The sequence below is a fragment of the Clinocottus analis genome, unplaced genomic scaffold (assembly GCF_023055335.1).
Source record: "Clinocottus analis isolate CAN_PGR_092001 unplaced genomic scaffold, fCliAna1.0.p SCAF_12, whole genome shotgun sequence".
Taxonomy (NCBI): Eukaryota; Metazoa; Chordata; class Actinopteri; order Perciformes; family Cottidae; genus Clinocottus; species Clinocottus analis.
In genome coordinates, this window is record NW_027175843.1 from 14212628 (window position 1) to 14231393 (window position 18766).

At 40.5% G+C, this 18766-nt stretch overlaps 1 protein-coding gene across 3 annotated transcripts in view; it reads left to right on the plus strand.

Moving 5' to 3' along the window:
• The first annotated feature begins 311 nt into the window (after positions 1–311).
• LOC137782955 (dehydrogenase/reductase SDR family member on chromosome X) overlaps positions 312–18766 on the plus strand; it is a 36857-nt gene continuing 18402 nt past the window's right edge. The window contains exons 1-2 of one of the 3 annotated variants that reach the window (XM_068572678.1): positions 312–976; positions 13478–13585. In XM_068572678.1, coding sequence (XP_068428779.1) covers positions 13480–13585 — 106 coding nt within the window. In that variant the 5' untranslated portion in view covers positions 312–976; positions 13478–13479. Of the gene's footprint in view, positions 977–12308; positions 12355–12614; positions 12735–13477; positions 13586–18766 lie in introns of those variants that run through there. The other 2 variants (XM_068572677.1, XM_068572676.1) reach the window with 2 other exon arrangements.

Consider the following 18766-nt stretch of genomic DNA (forward strand, 5'->3'; position numbering starts at 1 on the left):
CTTTTTAAAAGGGCACGTTAAGGCATCACTACATAAGCAATTTCAGAAGAATGATTTGATGCAAATTAGCAGATAAGGGCGATTCAAGTGTAACCGGGTTTAATGCAATAACCATGTGAAATAATCTATTAATCCATCGATTTTGATACAAAAAGGGATGTTACGAGTCTTTATAAGAGGATAACCTGTCATAACTCTCTCTCTCTCTCTCTCTCTCTCTCTCTCTCTCTCTCTCTCTCTCTCTCTCTCTCTCTCTCTCTCTCTCTCTCTCGCCGCCGTGAGGAATACTAATCAACCTGTTTGCCGTCAAGTGCAGTTGCTCGGCGCACAACTTCTCCTTTCCGTGTCTAGAAATACCTCTGCTGGATTTAACACGGCAAACCCTCACCTGCTGAATAAAATCGTGTTTTTGAAAAACGTTCTTTGAACGTCCCGCGACAGTTATCACTCCGGTCTCCCCGTGTCTCTGTCTCTTCTGGTGTGCGACATGCAGCCGGAGAGAGTGGATCTGGGGACAGACAGCCCACTCCTGTGCCGCTTCTAGACAGGGAAGCCCCCACGCGTTGCGCGCCTGGATCGCCGGTCGAGATTCGTGTGCACGTGCGTCGGGCTCTAAATGTGTGTGTTCGCGCAAGACAAAACCCCCGGCTGCGTCCTCAACAGTTGCTACCGGAGCGGCGGAGAGGAGAGGTGGAGCGCGAGAGAGATAGCAGACTGAGGACGGACGGACGGACGCGGAGCCCCACGCCGCTCTGCCCGGCTCTGCTCCTGACATGCAGTCGATCATCTCTCCGGTGACCAAGGCCATCCTCGTAGCGCTCTTCATCTTCGCCATACTCCTCATCCTCTATGTGATCCTTTGGTACATTTGCAGAGACGTGGACTGCGACCACGGCATTTGAGGATTCCAAACGAGTATCACGGGGGATTTCACAATGGGGCGCGCAGAGGAGCCCGCAGAGCCCAGGGTCATCCCGTAAGTCTGCTGTCTTCATTTTGGCTGTTTTTTTTTTCCTTCTTGATGTGTGTTTCTAGGTTGTCTGTGAATGTGTGTGCGTGTGTGCGTGTGTGTGTGTGTGTGTGTGTGTGTGTGTGTGTGTGTGTGTGTGTGTGTGTGTGTGTGTGTTTTCACGCGCGCTTTCCTACCGTGCGTAATGTTAAATGCGCTCTGGTTAGAAGGCAGGTGATGACCGAAGTGCGTCCCTATACCGGCACCTGGTATCCCAAAACCATGAATGAGCAGAAGAGCCCCACATTTGTTTAACTTGGCCGCAATCATCGGCCAATAGCCTTCGGGCTCATGTACTACTGTCCCGCTGTTGTAAGTGACAGTGAATTGTCAAAGGTGATGCAATGTCATCAAGAGGAAATCGAACTGATGTTGAACGGGAGACAGTGCGGGCGCGCGCGTGTGGGGGCTCTCAATTAATGAAGTATACGAAGATTACCGGTGACATTGCGGTAAACGGCATGTGTGTCCCTTAAGGTCAATCCATACAGTGTTTACATCAGGTTGCCAATATTGTTGTGTTCTCCCCCTCATGCTCCGCATCCTTCGGTATATCTGCAGCATTAGTTCATGCTCAGTTCATCTCAGTCTCTGAGGATGCTCCCACATTGGCATTTTACATCCAACGAGATAACGGGATTATCTCTATTGGCCCCTGTGCGTCTTATTCCTACAATCTGTTTTGTGCCATGTTTTTGAATCCTTATCATAAATATGGCGCTAATGCTTTTTACGCATGGCGCATTTAAATCCCCCCATGACATCAGTGAGCTTGTTTGGAATTCTGTGTCCAATCTTAGTTTAGAAGATGCTCCTATACATGCAAGCTACTCTCTCTCTCTCTCTCTCTCTCTCTCGCTCTCTCTCTCTCTCTCTCTCTCTCTCTCTCTCTCTCTCTCTCTCTCTCTCTCTCTCTCTCTCTCTCTCTCTCTCTCTCTCTCTCTCACACACACACGCACACAGGCACGCACAGCATTGGCCATGCTTAATGAAGGACTTCTCAATATTGCAGGCACGTTAGCCCCCATTGCCATGCTGTCACATGGTCCACAGAGCTATTAAACATGTGAGATATGATAAGGTGCCATTTTTCATCTGGGTCTCAAAGCATTTGGTTTTCATCCCACGCAGAACCAGGGAAATTAACACATTTTTCACATTCTTAAGTAAATAATGTGAAGGACACACCAAGGACATGTATGTTTTTTTTTAGAATATTTAAGCAGGCGGATGCATAACGACACCCATTTTTAATAAGTCTTTATTTGCACAAAATAATTAATTTATAAATTACATTCCTGTTACACATCTTAATGTAACACAAGCATGGCCTTTTTACGGGGGAAAAGCGTGACTTATCCAATATTGCTGATTGTTGAATGATTATCACTCACTGCAGCTGTAAGTTTAGCCACATTTGTATAGAACACCACATCCCTACTTTCCACCTTAAACACACCAGAGGATTTAAAGAGCCGAGCATCTCCCCTCACTCACGGAGAAAGTGCAAGTTTAGGCTTAAAATTTTAAACCTTCTTATTTTGAGCTACGGGCATCATCATATTTAAAAATCCATAAGTGGCGTGGATGCAGGAGCGAGGAAGGAACCCCCTTGCCTCCTAAACTGTTGTGTGTTCCTCCCACGGAGAAGAGGAGAGAGTCTGGTGGGATGACAGATGCCCTCTTTGACCGGACTACAAAATGATTGCTGTCAGCATGAGTAGATACACAAGCAGCCTGTATCACCCCTTAACACACCCCTGCCACACACACCCACACCCACACACACACACGCACACACACACGACTGTACTGTAAATGACAGTCCAGACTCTACCAGCCCTAATGGCATAGAGTGTGAGAGAAAGAGAGCAAAAAGGTATAAGATATGACAACTCAAGTCTCAACTGTGTCTGTCTGTTTAAACCGGTGCCCTGGATTGTCTGTGTGTGTACTGTGTAAAGGTGGAAAGAAAGGAAAAAGCTGTGTTTGAAATGACTGTGTGTGTTTGTGCAGTTTGTTAAAGAAGAAAGGCGGTGTGTGTGTGTGTGTGCGCGTGCGTGGCAGCGTGGGAGGGGGTTAAACACTGACATGCTCCAGAATGACAGATGAAAAAAAAAAGTGGAGCAGGGAAGGCTCAGAGGGACTCAGCATGGGAGACAGGTGTGTTTGTATGTGTGTGTGTGTGTGTGTGTGTGCGTGTGTGTGTGCGCGTGTGTGTGTGTGTGTGTGTGTGCACGCAAGCCTTTGCATACATACAGAAGCATGTCTGACTAGTATTCAAGATTACTCAGGTTTTCCTTCATGAAATACATGTATCAGCTGTAATATTGCATTTTAATAACCACATATGTAATGGTTTATGGATAGTGTGTAACCTAAAAAGTGAAACATTAATAATCGAGCACACATTAACGACTTTTACCCAACTTTTGCTGCTGCTAGAACTGTATTCTTTTTTTCTTTCCTGTCGTCTTTTTTTTGTCATAACTTACAAGTGTGATACAAATAATTTGTAAAAAAAAACATGCCGCGGAGGAGGCAGGCACTGTTCTTTCATGATACGTAACTGATAGATCCAAATTCAATTGAGATTTAACTCATAAAATATGTAGGGATGAAAGTAAATTATTGAAGCCTGAGACTCTAAAGAGAAGGGGATATGTTATCATATTCTGTCCTCACAATATTTATAAACTGCATATGACAAAGTGTTTGCGTGTATATGTGTGTGTGTGTGTGTGTGTGTGTGTGTGTGTGTGTGTGTGTGTGTGTGTGTGTGTGTGTGTGTGTGTGTGTGTGTATTTAGCCATTCATTATCACAAATAATTTATGATGGTCATAAAAGCTGGACCACCATGCTAATACAGTCGTGTACAATACTGCCGTCATGAATATAGATATGGTCAAAGAAGGTTCACATCATCAGACTACATGTGACTGTCAAGGTTTTCTGGTTCGCTGAGAGGTGTTTCAGGTCAGAGCAGGAGCGAGAATGCAACAATGCTTTTCTTTGACATTCACTATGAATAACTCATAGCTTCGTACTATTTCTATTTTTAATATTTGACGTTCAAATATTCATCATCTGCAAACACTATTCTGCATGTTGATGATTCATTTAGACACATGTTTTTTACTTCGCGCACAACAGGAACAAATATCTCACTATCACCAACATCTCGATACTAAATTAATGAAAATACATACATGCCTAATGAAAAACTTAGTTGATTTGCGAAAACATATAATAAGAAGTTTAAAGATGAAACTCGGAAAGCGATATACTTCCCACATGAACAACTTGTCTTGGTTGGAGGTCAGAGGTCAGCGTCATCTACAGCTTAAGGACACTTCAAAAGGAGTGAACACTTAATGGGAAAATGACCTGTACATGGCTCACTGAGTAAAGGCATGGTCTCCTAGCTGATTATTATTTGTGCTAATCGCACAGTGTTGAATAATAGTTCAACTATGTTGAAATATTCATTGGACTCCTCGTAGGCTGCATTTCCTTCAAGGACACTCAGCTTTTCACAAACTAACTCTCATACTAATCAAGGTTTGACACTGGAATTTAGTAACCCTCACCTTTACGTGATGTGGATATTGTAATGGATATTTTATTCATTTAAATGTCTGGTTTAAAGCAGTTAAAATATGAAAATGAGCAATAATTATCTTATATATCCATCCATCCATCGGGTCGCGGTGGCAGCACGCCCAGCAGGCCGACCCCGGCTTCTCTCTCACCCGCAACATTTTCCAGCTCATTCTGAGGGACCCCGAGGCGTTCCCAGGCCAGCCGGGAGATATTATCCCTCCAGCGTGTTCTGGGTATCTTATATATAATATTTTAAATGTTTTAATTTAGTCTTAAAAGTGTTTTAAATATTGTGCATTCTTATTGTTGGTAAGAAAATAAATTAAAGATGGTTTGCGCATAGTAAATATATAAGATGTATTAAAAGAAGAGTAAATGGATTCAAAATGAAACCCCATTATTAATTATATTAATTATTGTGCTTGAGTTCAGGTTTCATGCATGTTTCCCTTCAAAGACCCTCAGTGACTACATTAATTCTTCTGGACTCTAATCCTAACTGTAACCGAGCTGTGTAATCCTTGAAATGAATTGCATTTAATTAATCAAATTGACATTTCTAAATGTTATGCTCTGTTAAGTAACACTATTACCTTGAGGTTATGTTTGTTTGTGTGTCTGTTCGTAAACAGAATAACTCAACAACATGTTTTGAGTGTAAGGAAATGGAGTTAGGCCTCGGGACAGATCTAAGTCCAGGAACTTGAACACGGCTCTCTTAGCATCATCTTTTGACATGAACTCCTGCACTGGGGCAAGTATCCCATAATTGTTGTATCACTGTTTGTATTCTTATGCATATAAAATTTGCTTTCATTAGCATAACACATTTAGATGGGTTCAATCATCTCAATTTAGCACTTGTTGTGTTTTTTGGACATTCTCCTCATAATTTATTCACAACCGTCAGTGCTACATGCCTGGGGGCGTCCTGTTGCTTTTTCTCCTCCCTGTCTCTTTCCTATCCTATGAGCTCTCTCGTGTACTCTCAAAAAGACAATTCCCCAGAACACCTAAATAAGCTCTACATCCCGAATGTGGGTCCTCAGACGGCATCATAAAGGACTGAAGCCTTGCCAAAGTGACCCAATGTCACAATAATGCCCTCATTGTGAAGGTCTAAAACACAAATTGGCTCTCAAAAAAAATATAAGCAATGGAACACACACACACACACACACACACACACACACACACACACACCTCAAAGCCATAAAAATAGATTGTGAGTGACTCAGCCGTTATGTAAAGTCCATCTCTGATCGGGCCGCCTCGGGCTGTTTATGTCAGTTTAGGTTGACGGCACAAGAACTGAGGTGACACGTGTCTGCTGTGTCCAAGTTTCAATACGAACTCACACACATTCACACAAACACCCACACACACACACACACACACTCGTTTTCCCATCTGCGTGCAAGCCTCTCCGACTCTCACTCTTCCTTCCCCTTTTCTCCTTTAAGTCGCCATTCCCCAGTGTGTGTGTCCCCGATGGACAAAGCTGCGATACAGTCAGCGTAATGCACTCCCTCCAGCCCCAACAGCTTTCATAATTAACATTCAGCGCAGACTGGGAGGGAAACACCACCTTAGACATGAATTACATCAGCCATCCATCTGGCCAGGTGGACAGCTCAATCAATACTCGTAAACATGAGCAAACCAGGACTTGAATCTATAGCGCGAGACTGATGCATGAGCCTGCTGTTGTCTTTATTAAACATCAGATCTGGTCGTGTCTCTTATCAACCACCTATCATTAAACAGATGCGATGCAATGAGTTAATTATAATGTATATTTATCATCTGCACTGGTTTTCCATGGGTAAACCTTAACTTGTGTTCTTTATATTGAGACATTTTAAACATCTTCCCCCCCCTATTTTCTTTGGATTTTTAAGTCTTGCTTGAATAGAATTTATGGGGGAACACTAAAGAGTGTTTGTGAAAAATTGGGAAGTTTGAAGTCACTTTGAAATATCTAAATTCAGCCAAATGTGTTGTTTTCAACCCAATAAGTGACACGCATCCAGCATTCATCTGTTTTGGATAAAAGTGGGCGAAGGTGATATCAGTGGAGACTTTATGATCAATGCTGTAATGATTGTTCTGTCAGGCCATATATAATCTCGGGGCTTCATCCCATTCAGATGGGTGAAATCTGATTTAATTTTACTTTTATAACACTCTGAAAACAAAATATGTGTTCACGCGACTGCATGACTGAGCTGAGCCATCTGTGTTGTCGGGTTAAACAGAAAGGTAAGTGAAAGGCTTGAAGCCAACAAAGTGAAACATACACACACACACACACACACACACACACACACACACACACTACCTTAAAGTCTCGCTGTGCACACCGCCATGAAGTAAGAGAAAAAAAGCAGAGGGAGATAGAAGGTGAGAGAGCACGAGACGAAAGAGTCTCCTCTCAGTCATGTCTCAGTGACAACAGGTTTCAGACCCACACACTGACTCTCGCACGCTGTTAAATTGAGTGTGTTAAATAGTGTGTGTCTAAGTGTGTGTGTGTTGCACAAAGTTAATGACAGACTTAATTGGTGCAAGCGAAAATCCCCCCACTGCTCCTCATTCTACATCTACTAATGGAAAGCCATCCACTCCCCGAAGACAGTGAGGGGAAATGTATTGGGATGTATTTGATGAACATGAGAGCGCGCGCGCGCACACACACACACACACACACACACACACGCACACAAACGCACACACGCACACCCCCATGCACTGTTTGGATGGCTGAGATATTGAATTTAAAGTCAGAGTAGAAGCTACAATGCAATAATGCTTTTCCTTGGCGTTCACTGTGAATTACTTTTATATACAGCTCAGATTCATTCTGCGACAAATGTTTGAGACCTCCATCACACTACAATAAAAGAAAATCTGGTAATGTAACGTAAAAGTTGAGTTTTTAGATTGGAATTAAATGGAATTAAACTTTATTTTAAATATATTAACAAGATAGTCTTTGGAAGTTACTGCTTACTGCACAATAATTCATCTAAAAACAGATTGAGATTTTAAACACATTCACACATGCTCAGTTGATCCTGACCACATTGATGCTGGAACTATCCATATAACATATAGCTAATGTTGTTGTCTTTGTTCTGTTTTTGAACTAGATGGTACATAAATGAAAGGAAGCATGATTCTGCATCCGCATGGTTCATTTTTTTCCCCTCAAATCGTACTCAGGTGTTTGAGATTGGAAAATTGAAACGCAAAGTCCAAGTAAGAGATGTGTCAGGTGTGTCCTCAAATGACCACGGCTGTATGGTGTGACTGAATGAACACGACGCACAATTGTCTGGCCTCTCATCGAGACACTAACGGGCTATAAGGCATTGTAAAACACACTTCATTCAAACCCAACGAATTGGCAGCAGCTGAGTTGTGGGCCAGTGCGCAGCAGTGCGAGTGCTGGTAGGTCCGTTCGCCTTTTACCCAACACCACAAACGGTTGTCCCCCACTGTGGGTGCAGAGTAGTCGCTGTGGGTCGGTGTCAGTCCATAGGCAGTGAATGGCTGCAGCTGTTGCATCATTATGGCTACTGAAAAAACTTCATCAAAACATTGTCGCCTACTTAAAACATGCAAATCTAACTTATCGACAAGCAATCTGAACATGATTTACATGTATGACTCTTGGATGCTTACTCTGTGAGTTATTTTTTTACACAGTCCCAAAAACAAAAGTGTGATTTATTCTCTGTTTGCCGCAAATGCCTGTAAGTAGAAAAGAGACATTAGTTCCAGACCAGATGGGAATCCAGGATGCTATCTGTGTGCAGTCGCCCACTGCAAACATGCAGAAATCTCAGGTTTCACTTTCATGTTTACAAGCTGGCCTTTGGCTCGTCTCCCCGTGGAAAGCCAGTGGCGGCTGCAGCTGAGGCGACAAAACAATTACCAAATATTTCCACGTACAATCCATTGCCTTTTCCGACCCTCACATCCTCCAGTGGTGCACATCCAGTCATCTGTGGAGGGGGAATGCCTTGTGAATTGCTTCCCCTGAGGGTTTCTTCTGTTTTTTCTTTTTTGAGTGTGTGGTTTAACCCAGTCTACACAGAGCTGTTGCTGGGTTCAAACCCCATGCTGTTGTGGGTCAATAAGAGCCAGCAGGTGATTAGCTTAGCTTAGCATGAAAGCAGGAGGCGACACAAACAAATCAGCCATATATCAGCACCTCTTTTAGACATTTTAGTAGATGTTTTTTTTCCTTCTTTTTTGTTGCCTTTTCCCAGTAAAGCAACTGTTAAATAATACATGTCTAATAAATGTAAAACAAACAAGGAAAATCATGTGCAATATTTCTCAGCAGTAAAAGGTTGAGTAAAGGTATTAACTGTCCTTTCACTTTCTGCCAGAAACACTGATGTTACACGACAACACACGAGTGGGGGCTTCTTTAAGCATCTTCATCTTCCTTCATACACACACCTATTGCTAATTACACACAGCAGATGTATTACAGACAGACAGACACACACACACACACACACACTTGCACACACACACACACACACACACACACACACACACACACACACACAATTGTGCTTTAGGCCACAAAATAAGGCATTCCCCACGGATTTGTCTCCATGATACATGCTGCCTCATTAGGGGCCGGACAGTGTGTGTCCTGCAGCTCTGGCTCAGTCTCTGCGCTCTGAGTCCTTTCTTGATCGTCTGCCTCTCAGACAGAGGAGACTTCTCGGGGGAAGCTTTGAAGGAAGCAGCCCAAACTGCGAGAAAAAGACAACATCAATTCCCTCACGCTGTTGCACTTTGGAGCCCAAATTGGCCATGACACACCCGGAAAATCCCCTTTCTTCACAATATGGTACTTCACCTGCCATCTCCTCAGGGTGGCATTTGATTAGTAACAAAAAACAAACGTGGGGTAAAATATTAAGGAACAGTGTGTCCTATTTTACAAATGTTAGTGGAATTTTCTGGTAAAAATATCCACGTTTCTCTACTTTCACATCTCAGCAGGTATAATTGTAAAAAATTCAATAAATAAAATATTTTAACTGGCTCCCGAGATCCCATAGAGCTATTGTCAGCCTGGATTTACAAAATAAGACAAGTTAGGCTTTGCAGCCAGCCAGTGGCTGTCATACTATAAAACTAAGTGACTGTTGGTTGGAGCTATTTTGATGCTGCTCGCATGTTATTTACATCACACACCCTCCTGTCATGTCCTGTTTGCTGCATGTCTCTTTTGTGTGTACGCACTTCTTCATTTGTGTGTGTCTATGTGTGTGACGGACTGTCTCCCTGATGTCCCATCATCCCAAATAATCATCCCATTGTCATGCGTGAGATGCGATTTCCTTTAAACAATAGCAGGCCAGCTCGCCTCGCTGACCCCCAACCTCTCAGGCTGCGGCATAACACACACTCGTATGTGCACGCAAACACACACACTTCCTCTCAGCTGGCATTAGCAGCAACACACAACACACAATTTAAGTCCACGCATAGCCTCCTACCCCCGGTCTCCATCAGGGCAGTGGTGATGAGTCAGTCTTTTCATGTTGCTGCTCATTTAACTGCCTTCTAAGTGTACTTTAATAACTGGGGCCAACTGCTTGTCAGTGCTTCTGTTTTAGCCTGACCTTAACTATTGGATGGATAGACCAATACTAATGATTTCCCTGCTAAAAGAAAAAGGGATGTCACTGTAAATGCCACCAACTTGTTTTTAGCTGAAATTAGTTTAATTTACTTGAAAAGGAAGACATGGAGAGTTTGGTTGGCCTACTTTGACTGCCAGTGATAATTCAGCTGATTCCCTGCAAGCCAAACACAATCCATCACAGCAGTAGGTTGTCTGTTCGGATTTGTGTTGTTTAAACTAGAACAGAGCTCCTATTTATGCGTATGTGTTTCAGATCCCTTTCTAAAATAAAAGTCCCATGCATGTAAAAATACTCAATTACAAGTTAAATCCCAGATTTGAAATCAAAATTAAGTGAAAGTAAAGAACCATTATCATCAAAATGTACTTAGTACAAAATAAAATGCCCCCTGTGACCATTTATTATCACATTATCAGATGTTAATACTGATGCATCAATGTACATGTCACATTTTACTGTCATAGATGGTCATGGGGGATCTAGTTTGAAATACTTTATAGTTTGGTATTTAGTCTTTGCTCTTTAATATTTAGCCTCTGGTCAATAGATAAACAATAAAGGTATGCAACATATAAACATATAAATTTATATATTTTTGGGACTCTAATTTTACTTGAAAAGTTATTTCAATGAAACCATTAGGCAGCACACATGCATTGTTGTGCACCTGTCACTGAATCTGTTTTTAATAAAATCTGCACATACATTGATCTTAAGCTTCTAATGTATTTTACCAACGATTGGTGAGTTCCTCTCTTTTTATATAACTGTTGTACATATTAAGCAAGCCACTCGGAAATGGGTTAGCTACTTGTTGGAGACCCCTGGTGTAGATTCAGTGATTGCCCTTAATCTATTTCCATTCCCACTGCAGGTCTTACCACTTGAATTGACTTAATGATGGCCATTAGCATTTTAACATTGTGCTATGGGAAGGTGACTCATTACAGCAGGTGTCCTTTCATGGTATTTCCAAAAGACCGAAATAAACACGCATTCAAATTGAAAAGCTTACATGACAACTTTTCTCTTTTAATCAATCTCTGGTTTCTTCACAGTCATCAATTACACACACTGGCATTCATGAAACTACTTTCAGATGATATTTTGTAATAGTGTATGCCACCTCAAAAAAAGGTGGTTGAATTGATTTCATTCATTTATAAAAAAAAAAGCATTAACCTTACATTATTAAGTGATAGCTGATTGTTTTAGTTAACATTGTCCTTTTATATAGGTTGTCACTTAGTTCATTTGACAAGTTTGTTATCATCTTGGCCGAAGTGACGAACGAGACTACAAAAAATGTGGTAAATCTTCAAAGATAAAATTATTAAATTATTAGAAACGTCATCTTGACATTTAATTATAAGCTCAGTAAAAGATCAAAGATGTTCAATACACAGGGTGTATTGGTAGTGATTGTAAGTCATAGTGTTTGACATAAAGTTGTCAGTACTTTATCTCTGGAAATGGAAAATCATTTTACTCTGTTACTGAAGCTGTAGACACTTGTTAGATGTGTGCCACATTTCTATCTGAAATTCTATTTACTAAATATGAAAAAAAAGAAAAGAAAATACTTCATGTAGCATACTGGAATTTTTTCCTGCAATTTGTTGGGTTAAACTTTGTGCTGATTGAATCATAGTGATCAACGGCAGGTAGAAGTCATGATTTCCACAGCTGAAGACCCATATGACTAATAATCACAGCAGCATGACTAGAAAATACCCAACATCCACCAGTCAGCCAAAGTGCAGCTGAGAGCTGCAGACATGAGCTGCACTGCTCCAGAAACATTGTTCTAAAAGCCTATCTTGGGAAATTATGGATGAAACTAGTGTGCCATGTGTCATGCTTCTCGCAAGTGACCTCTCTGGCAGCAGTTAATGAGACAGTGAAGGGAGCAATATGCTCGATGGATCTACAGAAAAGGGTCATACTGCACACTAGAAAGCCCAGCAGTCAGCGACCATTCTCTGGCCTCCCTCATACACTATTCGCACGGTCACACCTCTACACGTGATAGATGACTGCAAAGGATCCGCATTTTCAAGGTCATTTAGTCAGTGAGCTGTCAGAACTATAAGTCAATCTGAAGAATGCTCTTTTTATTATATATTTTTGATTTATTTGTGAATACGTTCACGCTAACTCTCGCCACTGTTACGTCTGCTCTAAATGTGCATCGAAAGAGTGACAAGGAGAGAAGCGAGGTTGGACGACTTCTTATTGGAACGTATCCCATAAACGGAACTGCTCTTTTTACCCGGAGCTGTTCCTCCTCTGCACCACTCCGCTCCGCTCACTCCGTCACAGGACGAGGCAGAGATGTTTTCTGCATTTTGGTCTTGTCTTTTACCGATTATCAAATTGTATCTGCTGGGTTTCAAGGTGCTGTTGGTTCAGCTGTTCAGCAAACCCTTTAGGTTACCAGGTTGGTTCAACTTACGATACATTGTTATGGTGCACTTTGGCTAAATGTTAGCTAAAGCTAGTTAGAAAGAAGTAAACACGGGGGAAGAAGGGGTGGTTTGTGTATTATCATTGCCGAAGTGTCCAGAAGACCTTAACGTCTCTTCCTCTTCTCAAAGTAGCTTCTTAGAAAGCGTTTACGTTTTTCGCCGATTTATTGGGAGTCAATTTCCACTTTTTATAACGCAGTTTGGTGAACTGATGCAGAGTTGATATCGGCTGCAGGTGAATGAGTACGCATGAAACGCAGTGTATTTCGCAAAAAAAAAAAACAACTGAAGTGCAGAGACTCAGAATTGTGCTCCAGTTGTGCATTGTTCTGTTACAGAAGTTTTATCGATACATGACTTATTTTGTTATAGCCTATGTTATTATTTTGTGTAATATGGTTGTTGTTAAATGAACGCCAAGTGAGCAGTCAGACATGCATTGCAGGTATTGCGTTTCATTATTATTTAACAAAATGCTAATTGGAACAGAATTTGTAAAAAAAAGACAAAAATCACCTTGATGAACCCAAAGAAAAAGGTGGAATCAGAAAAAAACGAGTGCATGGTGGGGCTTGTGTATCTGAGTTCATCAGGATATCTACAGGACCTACTACAAGGACTTCTCATGTCTTGAAATAGCGGAGTGTCTTGAGGCAGGTTCCTTATCAAATGACGTCCTCCCTGATATCTGCGTGTCCTCTTCTGCCTTTGCCAGTGATGCCCAGACAAGATGGCAAGGTTGCCATAGTGACAGGAGGAGGCAGGGGAATCGGCTATGAGGCCGTCTGCCACATGGCCAAGCTGGGGGCGCAAGTTATCATAGGTAGAGTATCGAGCACCACACCACAGAACAAACGCTAACACATGTGATGTAAAGAGGTTGGTGTCCACCTGTTTCCACTCAAAAGTACAACCACAAACTATAAATAGTAATAATAATATTAATCTTTGTATTTGTAGTGCTTTTCAAAATTACAAATACCAGGCAAGGGCACTTTGATGAATGAAGTGATTATTTTTAATTTGCATTGCATAAAAATGAAATTATCCCTGGAGAGTGCAAATTGCGTCTCGGTCCGAATCACCTGTGCATAGCAGCGAGCATGACAAAGCAATCTGTCAAAGCACTCGCATGCAGGTGCAAAACTGATGAAAGAATTGAGCCTTGTCTCGTCACAGATAATAACGCCTCAATCACTGCTAAACCGTCTGAGATTAGTTTTGCTCTGTTGTTCAGCTGTAATACAGCGAGAAGGGGAAAAAAAAAAATCACTTTTCAGGAAGAGTAAAGGCCAGCTCACTGATGGTATGACTTTCAGAAAGTAACACTAAAGGAAGATGATAGAGGGATTTGTTTTTTCTTATTGAGAGACAAGTTAGGTAAGGTTATGGCAACTGAAAAAGAGCAACAAGTAATTCCTAATGAATTACCTTTTCAAAATAACTTCCAGACAGTGGTCCCTATCACACAGGATATTTCACAGAATTCCTGCAGGTTTTGCTATTTTTTTCATTATCACAGTATTTCCCTGGCCGGATTCCAAATAGGTTGAGTGGGAAAAGGCAGAACATCTTTAAGCTGATTGAAATGTTCTTTGGGTTACTGAGCTTCTAGGCTACAGATGCATCTTCTTATAATAAAGTGCCAGTCATATTAAGGGCATCCCCTGTGTGCCTATTTAAAAAGCCTGTCGCTGTCAGAGATCCTTAATTAGTATGAGACGGTCAACGGCGCATTCGGATGCCTCTTGAGAGCCCGTTGATCTGTCTTAAGGTTTGGAAAAACATTAAATCTTTGGCTTTTTAGCAAAAAAACAAGGTCTGGTAGTGTGCCATTAATAATTTAGTAAAATTAAATGTCTGCAGATTAATGCAGTGCGACCACGTTTTATAAGGGAAAACATCTAAGTGAAACTCCATAATTGTACTATGACACAGAAAAACTAAATAATCTATATACAAAGTCTTAAGTAGGACATTTTAAACTTACTAAAAATATGTTGAAAGAAAAGGCAAGAGCAGTTATTTCATATCCACAGAAAAGTAACCAATAACCAAACAGAGGACATTAATGTCCCTTTTTTAAAATGATGTATGTACATTAAATAAATTCAGCTGAATGCCTTTCAATTGCTACTACATCTGTATATGTTTTTTTCTTCCTTGAAGTGCCGTTGAGTACCTACTTATCAAGATGATGTACGACACCGATCACTCACTCATCTTGTATCCCTTGAGCCGCTCGCTAAAATATGTCGATCACGACACCTCCGATGTCGTCCCTGTCTTTCTCCTTAATGCTATGCAGTTCAAGGCTCCATTTGTGATTAACGGTTCAGTTCCTTCACACACTTCAGCATTTTGTTGAGCCCTCTGAGTCGAGCCTCTGAAGTGAATTGTTTGTTGATTGATGTAATCTGTAAATACGCCACATTCTGACCAAAGTATTGTATTTCTCTCAAATTAATTCAGTTATATCAGTGCTTGCTGCTGCTCTTGATGACAGATGAATGTAACAGGAAGAACCTCTTGCTGCAAGGTTTTTTTCTTTTATTATTCAGGGTGTGATATCGCAATGCCATGGCGCTCAGGCAAGGAGGTTTCCCTGGAGCAGTAACTGGTATATGTTGTGTATTTGTACAAGAGTTATTTGGAATGCTCTGTTTATCTTCACAGGTTATCTGTGGGCATTTGTTGAGTTGTGTTGCAAAGAGAGAAAATAAATTCACATCTTAAAGAGAGTCATAAACTACTCATGGCTTAAAAAACATGCTTTTTACGGGTCGCACATAAGCGAACATGGCGAACAACGGAACATGGTTTCTGTTTTAATCCACTTAGAGCTAGTTTACCATTTGACAGAAAAGTCGGCGCAACACATTTAGACTCAAGAGATGCGCGCGTCCAATCCACAACTTTTCTCTGTTAAGGTTCACGGAGACAGTTGTGTGTGTTTTAGCAGAAGCATAATTCCTGTTTTTATCTGCAGAATTGATCTAGTCTACGGCAGGACTGCCATGTTCATTTTTTTAATGGAGCTTATTGACTGCATTTCTGGACGAGCAAAGTTGCACTCCCTCACCGAAGAGGGGCAGAGTTAGAGATGTCACCCAACCCAGGGACTTTGCATACTGGGCTCCCCAAGTGTATGTTTTTGCATTACTGTAAAAATGCAAATATGAGATTTAACAATCCTATGAAATAGAAAACTGTGATCTCTCAAGCAAAACTTGGCAAATAACTGCACATCAACTACTCAACGGATCTGTTACAGTGACAGGCCTAATCATAATCTGCCCAACGGCATCTGAAGCTGTTTACACTATGATCAGTTGCATCTGCAGTTTTCTCTGTGGAGGAACCACAACAGTCGTGGGATGCATCTGTTTAATTGTTTGTATTGTTGTGCGTTGTGCTTTAGTCTTGAGGGTTTTTGGGGAATTATATTTTGAGGAAGTGTATTTTTATTTTCTTCTAAGATTTCTCCCAGCAACCCTCCACAACTGGCAGCTGAGCAAACTGTCATTAGCATCTCCTCAAATGTACACCCCGTGGGGCTTGATGTCATCTCTGCTGCTCTCATTAAACTAACAGGATCAAGTTTTCCTCTTTATTCTCTGTTTGTAGGCTAGAGTTACTGGGTCTGGTTTCAAAAACATCATCTATATTTACAATTACTGCAATTTCTCATTCGTCAAACCAACACAATTTGTTTTCATTTTCCGGGCCATTAAATAACGTCTTTTGCGAATGATTTTCTTCAAATTCATTTTTATTTCTCCTATAAAGATAAGACAGCAGTGGGTTTAGGAATACATTGTCAACACATGAATAATAAACAACTAATAGTTCCAAAACAATTTCATGCAATACTTTCACTGGTAGGTGCAGCAGGGAATAAGTCGAGGAACTAAATAAATTGCTTAGGAAAATAACAATATAATAACAATGCTTAGTTTTTGGTGATTATACATATATTAAAACATAGTTATGGATGTTATATTAAATATCTGCAAATACCCCCCCCCCCCCCCCTAAATTTTACACACTAAAGAATTTCATTTTATGATCTGAAATTGCTTGTTTTGAGGAAACTGAATATTTTAAGTTTTAAAGTGTTAGTCTGGGATAATGAGCAATGTCATGACACTACTTTGAGCTTTAGAAAACTGCAAATAGCATTTAAAACTATTTTCTCAAATTTTGTATGCTGAGCTATCCATCGATTAATTGTGAAAATAATCCGCTGGCTGAACAGTGTATGTACAGTACTAACGTAGTCTAACAATACTGCTGTTTGACTGTGTAGAGTCAAGCCAGCATGTGAGTAGTATGAGAGGGAGGAGGCGTTTGTGTTGTGCACTGGACACCCACCTCCATAAGTAATGTTACGATTACCCTGAAGGATTTTTTTGCCCAAAAGCACTCTTCCACAGCAGGATCTTCCTCCAAGATGCTGTGCATAGAACAGCAATATGTCTCCATGCTCTCGGTATCCAGTCTGAGACGGTTTTCCATTCAGTTCACGTCACAAGCTTCGAAAACTTTGAAGAAAACTCTGTTTTATTCATTCAGTGTGTATACCGCAAAGTCAACGTGAGAGTATCCTTGGAGACGGTTTAAGCAGAACATAAACAAGACTTGAGCCCTACGATTATACACACAAAGTCTGTTGTTTAATCCTATCTGCATTGAATCTGATCCTACAGGACTATGAGTGCGTCTCCTTTTCAAATATCCCCACCTCTTGAGATAATTCATGAAGTGAGAATATTTATGGTAAAGTGGATTCCTCTCTAGTAATGGAGTGGATACATATTTCAGGTGGAGTGCATGTGAGGAGAGGACGGTTTGAGCCTCCGCACTCAAATACCAGTTGGATATTAACCAGGATGCAATTGTGCTTGAAGTGTTTTTGAGTAGATTTTGAATTAAAATGGTGCCTTTTTGAGTGTTTTTAAGATAATATAATACCATTTGGAAAATGCAGTCTTAGTCTTTGCAGCTGCAAAATATGAATGAAGTGAATAGACTAGAAACATGAATTACATCATGCATGCACATTGTGCATTGCAGCAGCAGTAGCTCCTCCCAAGAAAAAGCATGAAGATGTATTAATGAAAGAAAATTTGTTCAAACTACTTAAATAGCACATGTGCAGTTGGAGTGCCTTTCGTCTTGAGTAATTGAATATAATAAGCGCTATTTTAGTTTTACACAATCATGGACAGTTTTTGTGGACTCGAGATAAGTTGAGCCTTTATTGATGCACAAAAGAGGAAACAATCAGCTTTTTCATGGTTGAAAAAAGTTACTCACCTAAACAACCACAATGACACTTCTCAATATCAATATACAGTGTTCTTGTCTCCTTCTGTCGCTTAATTAGTGCCACTTTCCTACATTTCATTTAGTCACGAATGAAGGCCAAAGGCACTGACAGAAGCCGTTTCTCAGCCAAAGTGCCAGTGAATTAGGTTGATAGAACACATTATGAAATGTGACCTTGCTGAATTGGACTCACAAATGAAAATCATATTTGTGTTTTGGAATATTATTGTATTTTCTATAGCAGAAGAAAAAGTCAGTTGAGGCCAAGTGTGTTACATGTAAGTTGATGGATATATATATATATATATATATATATATATATATATATATATATATATATATATATATATATATATATATATATATATGTGCATATATATATATATATATATATATATATATATATATATATATATATATATATATATATGTGTTTTATCCAGTTTGAATTGGGCCATGAATTACACATACAGTATACTGTTTACTAATTTAAAAAAATATTTGCAAGTCACAGTTTTACAAAATCCACAGAGATATGAGCTTCATATTTAACTCATTGCAGGTGTAAGTATACTTTTCAAAGTATGATGCGAATGTTGGGACTTTCTTACTCTGCGTCATTCTCCTTTTATCCATTTGTGCAGTTTAAGCAAGATTCTTTAAATAAATTAAT